General features: G+C 40.2%; 1 protein-coding gene across 10 annotated transcripts in view; it reads left to right on the forward strand.

Moving 5' to 3' along the window:
- L3MBTL3 (L3MBTL histone methyl-lysine binding protein 3) overlaps positions 1-14794 on the forward strand; it is a 104884-nt gene extending 90090 nt beyond the window's left edge. For all 10 annotated transcript variants that reach the window (XM_061427938.1, XM_061427945.1, XM_061427944.1 and 7 more), the window contains 3 exons: positions 8616-8785; positions 9001-9063; positions 12953-14794. In XM_061427938.1, the coding sequence (XP_061283922.1) occupies positions 8616-8785; positions 9001-9063; positions 12953-13096 (377 nt within the window). In that variant the 3' untranslated portion in view covers positions 13097-14794. The remainder of the gene's footprint in view (positions 1-8615; positions 8786-9000; positions 9064-12952) is intronic.
- The last annotated feature ends 3563 nt before the right edge of the window (positions 14795-18357 follow it).

The following is an 18357-nucleotide window of genomic DNA, read 5'->3' on the forward strand; positions in this document are numbered from 1 at the left end:
TATTCATGTCCATTGAGGCAGTGATGCTTTCAAACCATCTCATCCTTTGCCACGTCCTACTCCTTTGGTCTTCAATCTTTCCCTGCATCAGGGTGTTTTCCAGTGAGTCGGCTCTTTGCGTCAGGTGGCAAAGTATTGGAGCTTCAGCTTTAGCCTCAGTCCTTCCAATGAATATTCAGGGATGATTTCCTTTAGGATTGACTGGTTTGATCTCTTTGCAGTTCAGGGGACTCTCAAAAGTCTTTCCAGCATTTGAAAGCATTAACTCTGTGGTGCTTAGCCTCCAATTCTCATATCCGTACATGACTACCTGAGAAAGCATAGCTTTTACTATAATGGACCTTGTTTGGCAAAGTGATGGCTCTGCTTTTTGACTGGTAATGCCTATTATTCTTGGGTTAGATCCAAAGGATGATATTCAAAATATTTAACAGTTGGTTTGACAGCCAACACTGCACAGGACAGTTAAAACAAACACCAGCTTTAGTGCTGTAGCAGTTTGGAGGCTCTGTGGTGTACTTAGTTACAGCATCTTAGGGAAGTCCCTCAAGTGCCTGACTTCTGAGGGTGGAGGGGCCTGTTACCATCCAACGTGGAAGCATTATAATATTTCAACAACTTGCACATTTTTTGATATTCTAAGCATATATCTCAAGTTGGAATATCTTACTCTTGCTCTGTCAAGTCTGCTATTTACTGCCTTTAACATGAATTTTAATAGTGGTTTTATTTTCCTTTAATTTCTTGCACTAGCTTTTTTTTTTCTTTTTTCTTTTCATAGCCTGTTTTTGTCTTGTAGAGGTCATGTTCCCTTGTGTTTTACTAAAAATCATGAAACTCTTCTGTCAATAATTTAATGCTCCTTTCCCGATGTTTTGTGTAACTTTTTATCAAAGGCCTCATGGTGATTTTTTTTTTAAATAATTTTTGAGTGTAGAGAAGTTTCCCCACGTTTTTTGTGAAGAAACTTACCTCTCAATGCTCCCATTGGGTATGGTAGAATTCCTCTTTCACACCTGAGATTGAGGGTCAGGTAGGTATGCTGAGCTTAGTACGTGCTCTGTAGTGTTCATTCACAATGCCCTTCCCCAGGGTGGAAGCAGCCTTCCCAGATCTAGCCTGGTTAGAGGGTAGCGTAGGAGACAGGAGAGAAATCCTCTTGCAATTTGTGCACTATTTAGTATAGAGGAGACTGAAAAGATCCACCTGGTCACAGCTATGGTTTCTCCAGTAGTCATGTATGGATGTGAGAGTTGGACCGTAAAGAAGGCTGAGGTCCAAAGAATTGATGCTTTCGACTTTTGGTGCGGGAGAAGACTTTTGAGAGTCCCTTAGACAACAAAGAGATCAAACCAGTCAATCCTAAAGGAAATCAACTCTGAATATTCTTTGGAAGGACTGATGCTGAAGATGAAGCTCCAATATTTTGTCCCCCTAATGTGATGAGCCGACTCCTTGGAAAAGACCCTAATGCTGGGCAGGATTGAAGGCAGGAGGAGGGGATGAAAAAGGATGAAATGGTTGGATGGCATTACTGACTCAATAACATGAGTTTGAGCAAACTCTGAGAGATAGTGAAGGACAGGGAAGCCTGGCATGCTGCAGCCCATGGAGTCACAAAGTGTTGGATACGATTTAGCAACTAAACAACATCAAGACTGAAAATAAGCCACCCTATATTCCTTATAGTCAGTAGGATTTAAGACTCAGTAAGCCCATGAGAGCTATTTTATTTGGAGTCTTAGAGCAAATTGATTTTTAAAAACACTTCCCCTAGTAAAAAGCCTCCTACCTTGTTTCTTCTGTTATTTCAATTTAATTCCATACAATATGTGTGATTATGAACCTTTTCAACTTTTTGATGATTCCTACTGTGTTACTGAATTTGACCTTTGGAGACCTTTACTAAATACAATTCATTACATTTTTCTTCTTTCTCTATTTGCTGACTTCTATTTCCTTTACCTGAAAGATAAAATAACTCTTTTTCTCCATTGTAGGAAGGCCCATTAATAAAGGATCCTATAAATTGACCTTAAAATTTAAACTCTTGTATTCCTGGGAAAGGTGTAATTTTCTTTCCCTTTTGCAAACGTTCTTTCTCATGGATGCTGATGGGCAGAGAGAGTTGAATTATATTTTGTAATGTGCTAGATTCTTACTTGAAAAATCAGGCTTGCTTTTTGCTTCCATAGAAGTTGGTTTTTATTTTGGTTGTTAACCTTGAAATGATCCTCAAATATTTTTAATGCTTGAGTGTAGGATCTTGGAGCTAAGTTTATCCACATTCCTTGATGTTGTGATCCATTTATTCTACCCAATCACTGTTATTGTTCATCCTTCTTATATTTAGTCACCAGTGTGTAACTCCATTAAAAAGATTGGTTGACAGATGTATCCCATTTCTTCTGGCTTTTTTCCTTTCACATTAAGAGCATTTTTTTATAGACTTATGGAATATTAACTTAGAAGGGCCATTGACTCCTTTTCATTTTTGCCTTTTTATATTCAATATACTCTCAGTTATATGCCTTTCTTTCAAGATAGGAATAATTTCTCCCTTTTGCTGAGCCTTTACTATATGTCAGATAGTGGAATAAGCATTTTTAAAAATATCATGTAATCCTTGCAACAATTCAGTTGCATTGATAGCCAAAATTTAGAGCTGATTAGTGACAGAACAGGTTTTAAATCCTAGTCTGAGTGCATGCTAAGTTGCCTCAGTCATGTCCAACTCTTTGCGACCCCATGGACTGTAACCCGCTAGGCTGCTCTGTCCATGGAATTGTCCAGGTAAGAATACTGGAGTGGGTTGCCATGCCCTCCACCAGAGGATCTTCCCCACCCAGGGATCAAACCTGTATCTCATGTCTCCTGCGTTGACAGGCGAGTTCTTTCCCACTAGTGCCACCTGGGAAGCCAGTTTTATCCGACTCTTAAACTCACCCCCTTGACCATGACTCAGATGACCCAGGGCCACTTTCTGATGCTTCCACTAGCTCACAGTGGGGCTTTGGGCTTTGCCCTGACAGTGTGTTTTTCTCGTCTTCAGGATAGCTACCTCCTAGTGCTGTTTTGAAAATAAAAATGAAACAAAGCATTTGAAGATTCTGGTCTCACTTCTGTCACTGGCTTAAAGGGAGGAGAATGAGTTGGGACAAGTGGCAAGTCATGGTTGGCTTGCTGATTAGCAGTATTCAGGCTTGGAAATAGGAAGCAGAATGGAGTCTGAGTCTGAAAGCAGCGGAGAGCGTGAAGAGTACTTTTCCTTTTCTTTGGGACTTGGGCTGCCTGTGGTTCTGCTGGGGTTCTCCGGGCCCCTGACGGGAACAGTCCTGTACGACGCAGGTTCTTATGTTCTGTGATACTGAGGACATCTCTTTCTTCTAGGAGATTTCATGTTTGGTTTAGAAGGTGGTCTCTATTCTGAAGATTTATTGTCTTGATTCTATGTCAAACATTGGAGGATATATTTCTTTCAGGATCACCTTTATCAGATCTGTCTTCTCACAAGAGTTAATCTTCTACTTCACTTTTTCCTACCCTGAAGTCAAATCAAGAATTTTAATACCTATATTTGCAGCCAGAATTGACAGACATTTGTATTTGCAAACTTCTACTTTGGATAACCACATTATTTATTAAACTTCATTTCAAGGAAGTCGACAAGGATATGCTGTATTAATGTAGCCTTCCAAATTGCATTGTAAATGCTGAGTAAATTATTGCTCTGTGAATGATTTTCGTGTAAGTAGTTGTAAATGATAGAGGCAGGCCTTTACTATCCATTCATGAAGTATCAACAAAAGAAAATAGTCCTCATTTGATTGTCTAGAGAGATGAAGTAGCGGTAAAACCATACAAAGATCCACAAAGTTATTTCTCTGACACTATTCCCATCTAATATTTTCTTGCTTCCAATATTAAGGAAGCTCAGCAATTGATGTTTTAATACTATATTTCCAAAAATGCGTTAAATTGCTTTCCAGGTCATGAAAGAAAGATTTTCTTTTTTTTTTTTTTGGTATGATTTTTTAGTAATAATAAATAGCTTATTCAACATCAGTCTCTGGTTTTATATAATTATTGTCAAGATAACATTTATTGTAGAATAATTAGAAAATACAGGAAATCAAATAGCAGAAAATCAAAATTACTTGTGCTTTTATCTTCTAACACACCATTTTCTAAATTTTGGGCAGCATTTTGGATTTTTTAATATCTGAAATATTGTATTAGCTATTTTGTAGCCTGCAATGTTTTAACTATGTAACATTACAACCATTTTCACATAAATATTTATACTAATTATAAAATAATATCAAATATTCCCTCTGTGGATTGATGCAGCATTATTTAATGAAGCAATCTCTAATGGATATCTAAGCTAGTTATTCCCTGTCTCTCACTATTATAAATGCTATTGCAGTAAACCTTAGTAGTGATTAGGATTAGGGGTGTGTGTGTATGTGATATAAAATTCATACAAATGGCTTACACAGCAGTTTATTTCTCTCTCACATGGAGGAAGTTCAAAGGTAGGTGCTCCAGGATTTAATGGTGCTCAATAGGATCAAAGAAATCAGGTTCCACCTATCTTGTTGCTCTGCTTTGCAGAATGTCTGTTCCCAAAGTCTTACCTTGGTCAGAGGTGTTCTAGAGGGCTGGTTACTCAATTAGTGTTCTTCCCTGGAAGGAAGGAGGGTTAGGGTGAGAGAGTGGGGAGAAAAAGTTTGACCATATACCTTTAGTAAATTTTCATCTTGGGAAATGTCAAGAAATACAGAATACTCCTTAAAAAGTAATATTTTTCATGTAGGTAAGCAGTTTGAGAGGAAAGTGATAAGAAATCTGACCCTTATAAAATGATGGTGGCAGAAATGTCTTGCAGAATTAAAGGCTTTGTTCTCTGAAGCACATTGTACACATTCAGACCTACTCTTCCCTGCTGTTCTCACTGAGCCAGCTACTTGAGCCAAAGTCTGTGCACGTTTATTTGAATGTATATCACATATTCAAATAAAAAATCTGGAGTCATGTTTCTGTGCATTTCAAGGGATTTGGCTCATAATAGATTTTCAGTAGAACAGGATGAGGACCTAAAACCTTAAATCCAGTTATGTGAGATTTGCTGGATGAAATGTGGAAAGAAGGACCATGAAGGGTTTTTTATAAAATATTTGAAGAATTGAAATGTTTCACGGGGAAACAGTTTTCTATATAAGCTCACTCAGGAAGAACCAGGGCTAGTGGATGTTAGCTCCAGTAAGACAGATTTTTTTTTTTTTTTTTTCAAATTCAGCATAGTGACTTTTCTAACATTCAGAGCAATTCAAATTTAGATTAGGCTAGTTTAAGAGAAAAGTTATTCAAGATCAACAGTAGAACAGTAGGAAATAGGTTGAAAAAAAACTGTACCCCTAGGCTTCCCTGGTGGGTCAGTGGTAAAGAATTCGGCTGCCAATTCAGGAGACATGGGTTTGATCCCTGATGCAGGCAGATCCCACATGCTGTGGAGCAGCTGAGCCTGTTTGCCACAACTATTGACCCTATGCTCTGGGTCTCCTGAGCCACAACTACTGAAGCACACATGCTGTAGAGCCCATAGTCTGAAACTAGAGAAGCCACTGCAGTGAAGCCTGCACACTGCACCTACAGAGTAGCCCTGCTCACTGCAACTAGAGAAAAGCCCATGCAGCAAAGAAAACCCAGTGCAGCAAAAAAAAAAAGAAGAAGAAGAAGAAGAAATAAAAATAAAATTTCTAGGCAGGTCCAGTGGCTTAGATGGTAAAGAATATGCCTGCAATGCAGGAGACCTTGGTTCGATGCCTGGGTTGGGAAGATCCCCTGGAGAAGGGAATGGCAACCCACTCCAGTATTCTTGCCTGGAGAATCCCATGAGCACACTGCAATTGCAGAGCAGCCCTGTATACTGCAGCTAGAACAAGGCCATGCAGCAAAGAAGACCCAGCACAGACAAAAAAAAATAGATAAATAAAAATAAAATTTTATATTGTACCACTTATAATAGCAACAGAAAGCCTCAGATACATGAGAATAAATTTAACAAAAGAGATGCAAGGCCTCTACACAACAATGATAGAACATTGAAGAAGGATATTAAAGAAGATCCAGAGAAATGAAGAGAGATACTTTGTTCTGGGGTTGGAAGACTTGATATTGTGAAGATGTTGTCTCTCACCAAATTGATGTATATTCAGTGATAATTCTAGTCTAAATCCTAGCATTTTTGTTTTTAACAAGCCCATCCTAAAATTGGCAGTGCAAAGGGGTGAGGATAGTCAAGGCAATCTTGAAGAAGACCTAGATCACAGACATCAGTACACTTATAAAATGGGGGTTGTCAAAATCCATGGATTGGTATAAAGACACCAGTGGAACAGAATCAGAAATCTTGAGTAGCACATTTATATTTATTTTAAAGTTGGAACTGTAGTACAACAGGGAAAGGATTTCTTTTCATTCAGTCATGGTTGGGCAATTAGAAATCCATATGGAAGAATCATCCTTACCATACACAATAATGCCATTTGTAGCAACATAGATGGATCTAGAGATACTGTGTGAAGGAAACCAGGGAAAGAAAAACACCATAGGACATCCCTTATATGCGTAATCTAAAAAGAAATGATACAAATGGACTTACTTAAAAAATAAAACAGACTCACAGACTTAGAGAACAGCCTTATGTTAATCAGCAGGAAAGGAAGAAAGGAAAGGATAGTTATGGAGTTTGGAATCAACATGTACACACTGCTGTATTTAAAATGGATAACCAATGAACCTACTGTATAGCTCAGGGAACTCTGCTCAGTGTCTTGTGGCAGCTTGGATGGGAGGGGAGTTGGGGAGAGAATGGATACATGTATAGGTAAAAAAAATTTTAATATATGAACTCATTTTATAACAACTTAAAAAAAGATTGTCAAGTTTGTTATCAGACAATTACAGTTGTAACCACAAGTGTAGCACAACACAGTCACTAAAATGAATACAATAAGAAAGACAGTACCACATGTTGGTGAGAGTATGGAACATGTGCAACACTTTTACACTGTTAGTTGGTGTGTACTGCACAGCTGTTTTGGAAAACTGGCAGAATTTGCTGAGGCTTAAAGTACACAAATGCTATATCCACAAGCCGCACTCTTCAGTATATATGCAACAGAAAGGTATTCATATATTCAAAAAAAGATACATACAGGAGTGTTCACAGCAGCACTGTTGGTCATAGCCAAAACTTAGAGACAACTCAAATGTTCATCAGACTATTAATTGTGAAATAGTCGTAACAATGAAAACCCATACAGCAAAGAGCAGGTCAGCTACAACTACGTACCGCAATGTGGATGAATTGCACAAACTGTTGAGAGAAAAAAGCCAGATACCAAATGGAATTTTCATCAAACTGCAGTTCAGAACCAGGGCAAAAAGCAGTGGTGTTAGAAGTTGGGGCAGTGGTTTCTCTGTGGCATGGGGTATGATTGCAGGGGATTCTGGGTGTGCTGCCCACTTCTGTTTCTTGCTGAGCTGGTGGGTAGACGGGAGAATTAAGTATGAGGGAGGTGCCTTTCTTCTGAAGGGCTTTGAGTTAAGTCGTTTTCAGGAAAGATTTCTTTTCTGAAGGATCTTATGCTATGCTATGCTAAGTCACTTCAATCGTGTCCAACTCTGTGCGACCCCATAAATAGCAGCCCACCAAGCTCCCCATCCCGGGGATTCTCCAGGCAAGAACACTGGAGTGGGTTGCCATTTCCTTCTCCAGTGCATGAAAGTGAAAAGTGAAAGTGAAGTCGCTCAGTCATGTCCGACTCCTAGCGACCCCATGGACTGCAGCCTACCAGGCTCCTCTGTCCATGGGATTTTCCAGGCAAGAGTACTGGCGTGGGGTGCCATTGCCTTCTCCAGAAGGATCTTAGGAGATAATGATTAACAAACTCTGTCAAGAGTCCCAAGGACAAATAATCACTTATTAAAAAGGCTGTTTAAAAGAATTGGAGAAAACTAGGTTTAGATAAAGGCATTTGCATTTCTGTTTTATTTTTATTGCAATAATTTCATATCCATTTTCAAAAAAGATAAGGTGGCTATTTAAAAAGTCAGTGTACTTAGTAAATAGAAATTGGAAGAACAAAGCAGAGACGAGATAAAAGGAGAGAACAGGTATGGTATCTACAGGGTAATCTCAGTAGATGGACTTGAACATACTTTCCTTTTACTTCCAGGACATCCAGAGGCAAAAGAGAACCAACTATAATTTCCTAGGTTGAGAGTTATTTTCTTTGTCACTAAAGCTCCGGTGCAGATTTCTTCCCTGAAGCATTAAAAAGGCAACACTTACTGATGTAATGGTACATGTCTTCAGAAATGGCGATATGACAAACGTGTCAGCTGAGTTTTAGGTTGTTTCTTATGATGACCTTCGGTAAAAATGAAGAGAATGTAATTACTCAGTGAGTGTAATGTTGAACCAGTGCTTTTACCTGGTATTCCTGCCACTTGTGGTTTGGGGGTGTCACATAGCGTTGGGGTATTTTTTTTTCTTTTTTTTGCTACTTTTCGGAGAGTGAGTTCACATTGTTTCTGTCAACCAGGTGCCCGGGAAGAAAGCAGCGTACAGCAGGCGCAGCGCCGGTCGGCCGTCTTTCTGTCCTTTAAGTCCCCAATTCCATGTCTGCCCCTGCGCTGGGAGCAGCAGAGCAAACTTCTCCCCACAGTGGCTGGCATTCCTGCCAGTAAAGTTTCTAAATGGAGTACGGATGAGGTAGGTTTTACTTTCGTTGTCTGCCAGGGACCTGACATAGGAGTACCAGCTTAAGGAGAGGGCAACATGAATGCGTATGGGGCTTAGTCTTTTTTTTCTAAGAAGAAATTATTCTGAGAGAAACAATGACAACATAGGTTGGATATTTGGAACCTGTACCAGTTAGAGTCTGGCTTCTGTTTCAGAACTGGAATTTTGATCTTATTTTTTAACAGGTGTCAGAATTCATACAGAGCTTACCTGGATGTGAAGAACATGGAAAGGTATTTAAAGATGAAGTAAGTGTTCAACTGAATTGCAGTATGTTTCTTAATGGGGGACACAGCACTGAAATGCAGTGAATAGTGAAATATTCTCAATTGGCAGAGGAGGGAAGAAATGGGTTATGTTGCAATTGACAAAGTGATACTGAGTTGTCTAACAAGCAGTGTTAATCAGTTGTATAAAAACATGTAAGATGAGGAGTAAAGGAAATGTTTGTACCATTTTATGATGCCCCACAGCAGTAGCACTAAACTCATTATTTAAAAAAAAACACAAAACTTACTAGCATACATTTATGTAGTATATAGCACAGAAAGAAACCAAAGCAGGAAATAAGCAACGTTTCATTTTTAATAAAGTGAAACTAGTTCCCGTTATTTAATTTTCAAGTGTCATTTTAACACCAAGATTAACTTCATTTGATGCTTATAATTAATATTACCATTATTGCTAAAACAATCCCTTCGATCTTACACATTTCTCATGTCGTTTATACTAACTGACATGCATTACATTTATTAACATCTGCCATTGGAAGTGGAGAAGGAAATGGCACCCCACTCCAGTGCCCTTGCCTGGAAAATCCCATGGACGGAGGAGCCTGGTAGGCAGCAGACCATGGGGTCGAGAAGAGTCAGACACGACTGAGTGACTTCGTTTTCACTTTTCATTTTCATGCATTGGAGAAGGAAACGGCAATCCACTCCAGTGTTCTTGCCTGGAGAATCCCAGGGACGGGGGAGCCTGGTGGGTTGCCGCCTTTGGGGTCGCACAGAGTCGGACACGACTGAAGCGACTTAGCAGCAGCAGCTGTTGGAAGCTTATTTTATTAGTTTTTTTCATCTGTCTGTCCAAAACTTCAATGTAAGGGATGATTAATAATGATACCACCTCTAGTAAGCATTAGGACCAAAAGAAATTCAACCTCTAACTACACTAGAAGCCGGAGACTCTTTTCACTAGAGAACTTTAGATATAAGCCACTTGCCTGTCAGCTCCTCCAAGCAGAACAGTCCATTATCACGTGATCTTGGCTCCCAGAAGGTACAGTGAGGACTAAGTCATCTCAGAAGTCTTTGTCCCACATCTGCTGTCCGCAGTAATAAGTTATCTTGTTTGTGCCTGTGTTTAGCCTACACTGTTCAAAATGGCACATTTTCTGTTAAGAACATTGCAACAGAGTAAGAGTGTCGGGACTGCCAAGAATTCAGCCACCAGTCGCCAGTGTCAATATACTATTAGCTATCATTTATGCTGTATGTGGTTGCCTGTGAAAATGCACAAGGATCTGATTTTCATCGGCCTTTTTCTGACTTACGTTCTTATTTCAGAAATGTTGTTTTCTTTCTAGTGGGTCTTTAATTTGCAGTTACTCAGATTTTGAGCTTCTTAAGGCCCAAGTCCTAAGTGTCTTTGTGTTCCTCTCAGTCGATTTTCCATCCCTAAGCAGACTTATATACCTGCAGGGAGCCATTGTTCTTTCTTTGAAAGAACCTTTGAAAATGATGCAACAGTTTTAAAAATAAATTTCTAGTACATATATTTTATAAACACTACTTTTGGTTCTGTTGATGTCTAGACAGTCCGTATAGATTGCTCTGTTATTTAGTTAAATTAAGGTTCAAATTCACATGATATGTTATTTCTTTGAATAACTTCTTTCTTCATATTATCTTTGGAGACACTCCTCAGGCACCAACCCGATAGCCTGAGGCAGAGCCTTCTTTTGAAGAATGAGGCAGTGAATGTTCTCTGTTCACGTGTCATTCATACGTTCATTCCGCTCTTCATTCATCCTGTGAACTCTTGTTAAATGCCTGCCGTGTGTATGTTGCTACATGTGATGCTGTGGTGAGAGGGTTAATTCAGAAGCAATAGGACACGATCCTTGCTCTCAAATGTCTCACCAGGTCAGCAGGCATGGGGTTCGAGTCCTAGACGAAAACCAGAAAGCAAATCTAAAGTCTTGTAATTCATCTCTGAAAGGCAAATTTGCAGTGCAGGTGTGGGCTGTTACCTGAAACCATCCTTGACTTCTGTTTCTCTTATACACTCCACATATAATCAGTTGAAAAACCCTATTGGGTATATTTTAAAAGCATGAGGATTCCAGCTGTCTCTCCACCACGACCTCTATGGTCAGAGTCACTGTCATCTGCCAGTTGGATTAAAGCAGTAACTTCTAGCCAGCCGCCTTGCTTCTACTTCTGCCCTTCTAGAATTTATTTCCAGCATAGCTGGGCTGGTTCTGCTACAGCGTTAAGTCAGATCACGTCTCTCCTCAGTTCAGATCCTTCTGGTAGTTAAATCAGAGTAAAAGCCAAGATCCTCACCAGGGCTACAGTCTGACACTCCATCGCCTCTCACCGTCTGACCTCTTTGTCCTCTGCCCTCTGCTGACACCGTTCCACACACAGACGACTTTGCCGTTCCTAGCATTATCCAGACACACACCGGCTTTCCTGTCTGTCTGGCACGCTCTTCCTCTAGGTGTTCACATGGCTCACTCCACTTCTCAGTGTCCCATCCCAACTGTCCTCCTTCAGACTGCCACCTCCCACCCCGGACTCCACTGCCCACTTACATCCTCAACCAGCAGTTTTCTCATGGCACTAATCACCTTTTAGAATTATTAATTCCAATTTGCTTGTTATGGCTTTTCTTATAGTCTACCTCCTACTCCTAAAATGTAAACTGTACAAGGAGTTTTTGTTTGCTGATTTTGTTTTTATCTGTTTTAGTCTCTGCTGTATGCCCAGCCCCAAGAATAATACTTAGAATACGTGCTCGGTCGTGTCTGACTATTTGTGACCACAGGGACTGTAGCCCGCCAGGCTCCTCTGTCCATGGGGATTCTCGAGGCAAGAATCCTGGAATAGTTTGCCATTTCCTCGTCCAGGATCTTCCCGACCCAGGGGTCAAACCCAGGTCTCTTGTGGCTGCTGAATTGGCAGGCAGGTTCTTTACCACTAGCACCACCTGGGAAGCCCATTTAAAATATAATGGGTACGTAATACATTTTTGTTGAAGGAATATATTCATCCCTTTACGCCCTGAGAAAGACATTCAAAGAGCAGGTCGCTGTAATTTGTGGAGTTAAAACATTGGAAGAGAACCACGAGTACACAGTGGAAAGAGTAATGAAACGGGAGGCAAGAAGCCCAAGTTCCAAGTCTTCCTTCAGAGTTTTGGGCCTTTAGCAAGATACTTAATATCTGGAGTTAGAACAGTTTATATGCATTACGAAAGCATAAACAAAAAGTAAACCCAGCAATATATCGCAGTAATTACTGTTTTTAGAAAGTCGTTTCTTAATTTACTTCTTTCCACCTGAGGTTATCCTTATGGCTGCACATCAAAGCAGCTTGTGAGAAACCCGTTTTCCTGTGGGTTGATTTTTTCAGATGAATAAATTTGACTTTGCTCACAGTCCCTATTTGGGGTGTTATCACATATATGGGTCAGGGTTTCGTACGTAGCAGAGCAGCTCCCTCACTGCGATCTACTGAAAGTCAGCCCTCGACACAAGGGTTTGTTTAGGGCTTCCCTGGTGGCTCAGAGGTTAAAGCGTCTGCCTCCCATGCAGAAGACCTGGGTTTGATCCCTGGGTCGGGAAGATCCCCTGGAGAAGGAAATGGTAACCCACTCCAGTATTCTTGCCCAAGAATCCCACTGACAGAGGAGGCCTGGTAGGCTACAGTCCACGGGGTCTTACATATAAGAAAGATCTACTTATATATAAGAAAGATCTACTTATCAGGAAATGTTTGTACATCTGAACTCCCTGTCTGTGTTGTTCTAGTGTTACATGTAGAAAACAGCTGATAATTTAACCTTGAATATGTCCCACGACCCTGTGTCCAATCAACTCACAATCTTTTGTCTTTTTTCCTCTCCTTTTAGCAAATTGATGGAGAGGCATTTCTGCTTATGACCCAAACAGACATTGTGAAAATTATGAGCATTAAGTTGGGCCCAGCGCTCAAAATTTTCAATTCTATCTTGATGTTCAAAGCCGCAGAGAAGAACTCTCACAATGAACTTTGAAGGTGGTGAATTTTGAATACCATCAGCTTTCTGCTTTAAAGCTCATATTTTACTCAAAGCACAAAGACAGTTGTAACTTCTAAGTGAGAAGTCTCCAAAAATCTAAAGAGCAATGCTATCAGATTATTTATATTCCTCAAGAAACAATATATATGAATTCTTACAAAAGTGCTTGAGCTTTTAACCAGGTACTGTCTAACAACAGTCATCTTTCGGTTCTGTTCACTGAGCTAAATTTATCTTTGTAAATCTTTTTGAGGCTGGGGGGGGGTGGGGGGAAGGGGGACTTCATTAATTATTTATGGAAAAAGTGGGGGGGCAGAGTAAGAACTTTTGGCATTTTGTAAACATTGTTGAATTCTCTTTCATGTACACTGTTTCTTTTTCAATACTTTCAGGAACCTTTTTTATATAATCAAACTTCAACTTAAACCAAATTAGTCAAAACCTGGCTAAGTGTAGCCAGTGGGACTGTTACCTGTATTGTTAATTCTGTGCCATATTTTGAATTGCAACATTATGCTAAGTATAACTTTGCAAGTCATGATATTGCCTAACTGCTTGTCCTGATTCATTGAGGCTGAATAGTTGTAAAAATTACCTTCCTTTAAATCAGTGTTTTTACTTTTGCACGCAATTATGAAATGTTAAACAAATTACTTTCACCAGCATCTTGACTATAATTACCAAAAACGTGTATATAAATAATGGAATTAAAAAAATAAAATATATAAACATAAATAAGGTGATGTATTTGAATGGCATCAGTCTCATGCATTGTGGTACCCTGTGTTTACAGGATTCCAGTGATATCAAAGGAATACACAGTTATATTTGAAGGGGGCGCTGTTTGTATGATCTTGAACTATTTATGAGATTATATTGAGCTTTTCTCTAATTGTCATTGAAATAACTGTGGTGCTTTGCAGAGGTGAAGGGATCGTTCTGTCGATGTAAACACTAATCCCAAAAGAGCTCTGTCTTAGACCTTGCAGTGTCCTCCAAACCCAAAGGTTTTCTTCAGTGTTGGCTAAAGAGAGAGTGTATAGATTTTACTGAAGAGGCAAGATTTGAGGGTGCAACCCCAGTTGAGGCAAACATTCTAAATGCTCACAAATCAGGAAGTGACTTCCTAAAGCTGCATTTTGGAGAGACCCTCTTCTCCATAGAAGTGTTTGCCTCAGGATAGAAGCGTACAGATGCACTTTAATTGAAAGCCCTTGATTCCCTTTAAACTGAGAGCTGGTAGTGTTTCTTTTGCAAGAATGCATTTCCAACGCAAAAGGTAAATTATTTTATCAGCCTATGTATGTAACTTCTATTTCCAGGATTGGATATTTATCCAAGGACTATTTTAAAAGTAGAAAGTAAGTTTGTAGCATGTTGTCTGAATTCTGGGGCAAGTTTCACCTTTCTCTGTAGTCGCTCTCATTTTTTCTCATGTAGGATTCCCTTGCTATCTGCCCTGCCCCACACACCCTGTCGGAAGTCTGTCGTGGTCCTTTGCTTTTGTTGTAGTTCAAGGTAAAACAGGGCCCATGAAATCTGCCATGGCCCCTTCATTTCTTTGCATGAGTCTGCTTAAAAAAAGGTTTTCGTTGTTAGTTTTTCTTTTCTTTATGTTTTGTTCAGAGTTTGTACATTCAAGTTGCACTTGTTATACCTGACATGAATAAAATAAAATCTTAATTGCAGATACCTTTTCTACATATGTATGATTCTTAAAAATAGACGGGGTGAATGAGAGCAGGAGTAATATCAAACGTATGGCATTAGATAGCTGTGTAATGGAGCTCCAGGGTTCAGAGCTATTTGTCAGGCTATGTCCCAGATGATGTGAAAAGTGACAAAAAGGAAGAAAAAAATTTTAAAATGTTATTGTTAGGTCGAGTAGGCTTCACACACATTGAAGACTTCTTTTTTAAAGCATGTGTTGTGAAAAAAAGAGCCTTTAAATCTTACTGAAAACATCCACTTATTCTGAGAAGCATGTTGTTTGTGTTCAAGGCAAGATATTAAGCATCCCTGTTAGGGTGGAACAGTCTACCAAAAGAAGTGGAAAGCTTTCACCATTCCATCCCGGGGATATGCTCTAAGAATGGACTGAGTTTTAACAGAGGAAATAGGGAGCCCATGGTGACGGGGAGGTCCCTGAAATGAGAGAAGCAGGTTTGAGGTAAGACAAAAGGGAAAGATAAGAAATGTGGACCTTGACAGGACCTTCCCATCAGAAGGCATTTTAAAAAACTTACAAATACTTTATGAGCCAAAGGAGTCCTGCCTGGAGGTTAACATATTATCCCAGGCTGCCATTTTGCAACTTTTGGGTTCAGTGGATTCAGCCTCCAAAGAAAATAGGGTTAGGTTGGTCAAGCAATATTGAATATTTGCCAAGTGGCATGGCCATGCTGGACATTGGAAATAGATACACCACTGAAGAATGAATTTTATGGGACTCTGCCCTCACGGTCAGCTCACGTCTGTCATGTTCAAAGCCAAACTTCACTGCAGTTTACCTGCAGCTAGCTCCACCTCTCTCTCTCTACCCTCAGCCCAAAGGAGCAAAGAGAGGCTTTCATTCAAGGCTCTTAAAAAAAAAAAAAGGTAATACACAGAATTGAAAGAGACATGTGTACCCCAATGTTCATTGCAGCACTGTTTATAATAGCTAGGACATGGAAGCAACCTAGACATCCATCAGCAGATGAATGGATAAGAAAGCTGTGGTACATATACACAATAGACTATTACTCAGCTATTAAAAAGAATCCATTTGAATCAGTTCTAACGAGGTGGATGAAACTGGAGCTTATTATACAGAGTAAAGTAAATATCAGAAAGAAAAACACCAGTACAGTATATTAATACATATATATGGAATTTAGAAAGATGGTAATGATGACCCTATATGTGAGACAGCAAAAGTGATACAGATGTAAAGAACAGACTTTTGGACTCTGTGGGAGAAGGTGAGGGTGGGATGATTTGAGAGAATAGCATTGAAACATGTATATTACCATATATGAAATATATCACCAGTCCAGGTTTGATGCATGAGACAGGGTGCTCAGGGCTGGTGCACTGGGATGACCCTGAGGGATGGGATGGGGAGGGAGGAGGGTGGGGGTTTAGGATGGGGAACACATGTACGCCCATGGCTGATTCATGTGAATGTAGGGCAAAAACCACTACAATATATTAAAGTAATTAGCCTCCAATTAAAATAAATAATTTACAAAAAAGGTAATACAAATGAAACATATTTACAAGACAAAGACTCAGACTTAGAAAGCAAATTTATGGTTACCAAAGGAGAAAGGTGAAGGGAGAGATATTGGGAGTTCGGGACTTACGTGTACACAGTGCTATATTTAAAATAGTTAACCAACAAGGTCCTACTGTGTAGCGCAGGGAACTCTGCTCAATATTCTGTAATAACCTAAGTGGGAAAATAATTTGAAAACGAATAGATACATGTGTATTTATAACTGAATCACTTGGCTGTACACCTGAAACTAATACATTATTAATCAACTATACTCCAATCCAAAGTAGAAGAAAAAATTAAAAAGGCCAGCCATAGAGATTGTGGGCCTCCAAGGGAAAGGACTCTTTTAGAACTTTGTAAATTCATTCTGGAGAAGAGGAATAAGAGTGAAACTTAAAAAATGGGAGTGGGGAGGGAATAATTGGGAGAAATAAAAGAAACTGCATAAGGAACTAAAAGCACATTGTAGTGAAAGGCAAGAAATGGAAACTGTAAAATAGGGACTAGTTATGCAGAAATATACCAAATTGTTCTTGCCTGTCCATTCTCATATAAGCAGTGAATAATCATTGCAGAGGTGGGCAGCTGATCTCAGATTTTCTTTTTTCCCACTGGCTTAAGCATTTTAACGAACAGTCAGAGATAAAGATACTAGTATTTTGCAGTATTTCTAGAGATGTGTTATAAAAATTTCTTCAATAATATGAAAACTTCTTAAACTTAAAAAAATAATTGGATGCAATAACCTAGAAAATGTCCATTGCACTGTGATGCCGTATTAGCACACTTAAATTCTTCAGTCTTTTAAACCAATCAATTCTTTCAAAACTGAGTAACGTCAAGATTGTGGTGATAACAGCAAGGGGCACCTTAAAATCATAATGTTTGATAAATTACAGTGTAGGATCGGGGCTGGATGAGGCACAGGACTATGGCTCCTGAGAGAGACTGGAGAGCTGATCTGCTGCTGCTGCTAAGTCGCTTCAGTCGTGTCCAACTCTGTGTGATCCCAGAGATGGAAGCCCACCAGGCTCCCCCGTCCCTGGGATTCTCCAGGCAAAAACACTGGAGTTGGTTGCCATTTCCTTCTCCAATGCATGAAAGTGAAAAGTGAAAGTGAAGTTGCTCAGTCATGTCCGACTCCTAGCGACCCCATGGACTGCAGCCTACCAGGCTCCTCGGTCCATGGGATTTGCCAGGCAAGAGTACTGGAGTGGGTTGCCATTGATCTAGGAAGGGCCTAACTTGGAAACTGTAAGCTGGGGCCGTGGGAGTGAAAAACCAGGTTCTTATTACAGATCCAAACTAGCCCATGGGGCAACCAAGGCATATGAGAACACTGGAGGTCAAAACGAGGGAAAACCAGAAACCTTGTGGTGAGACAAGAACCAGCCATATCTCTGTATCTCAAGGGAAGCAGAGGAAGAGGAATATGGGTCACTGATGATCAAAACCTGTGCCAGCGAGACCATCCAGCAGTGAGGAGGCCTCAGGAACAGCCACAGTTCTCCACAGATAGGATGGAAGGAAACCTAAACACCCTGCAGGGCAGCTGAGCAGGCGAAAAGAGGAACTGGGGAGCTGTGTGCCGTGCTAAGTTGGTTCAGTAGTGTCTGACTCTGCGACCCTGTGGACCATAGCCCACCAGGCTCCTCTGTCCACGAGGATTCTCCAGGCAAGAATACTGGAGTGGGTTGCTATTCCCATCTCCAGGGGATCTTCCTGACCCAGGAATTGAACCTTTGTCTCAGCTATGTCTCTTGCATCGGCAGGGTGGAGCAGGGTTTACTACTAGCACCACCTGTACATCTTAAAATGCTGAAGTTCAAAATGTTTCCAAACAGTGCTCAAATCAAACGGACAGAACCACAGGCCACAAATGTGCAGCTCCTGGGCATTCAGTTCAGTTCAGTTGCTCAGTTGTGTCTGACTCTTTGTGACCCCATGGACAGCAGCACACCAGGCCTCCCTGTCCATCACCAACTCCCAGCGC

This window comes from Bos javanicus, chromosome 9 (assembly GCF_032452875.1).
Source record: "Bos javanicus breed banteng chromosome 9, ARS-OSU_banteng_1.0, whole genome shotgun sequence".
Classification (NCBI taxonomy): domain Eukaryota; kingdom Metazoa; phylum Chordata; class Mammalia; order Artiodactyla; family Bovidae; genus Bos; species Bos javanicus.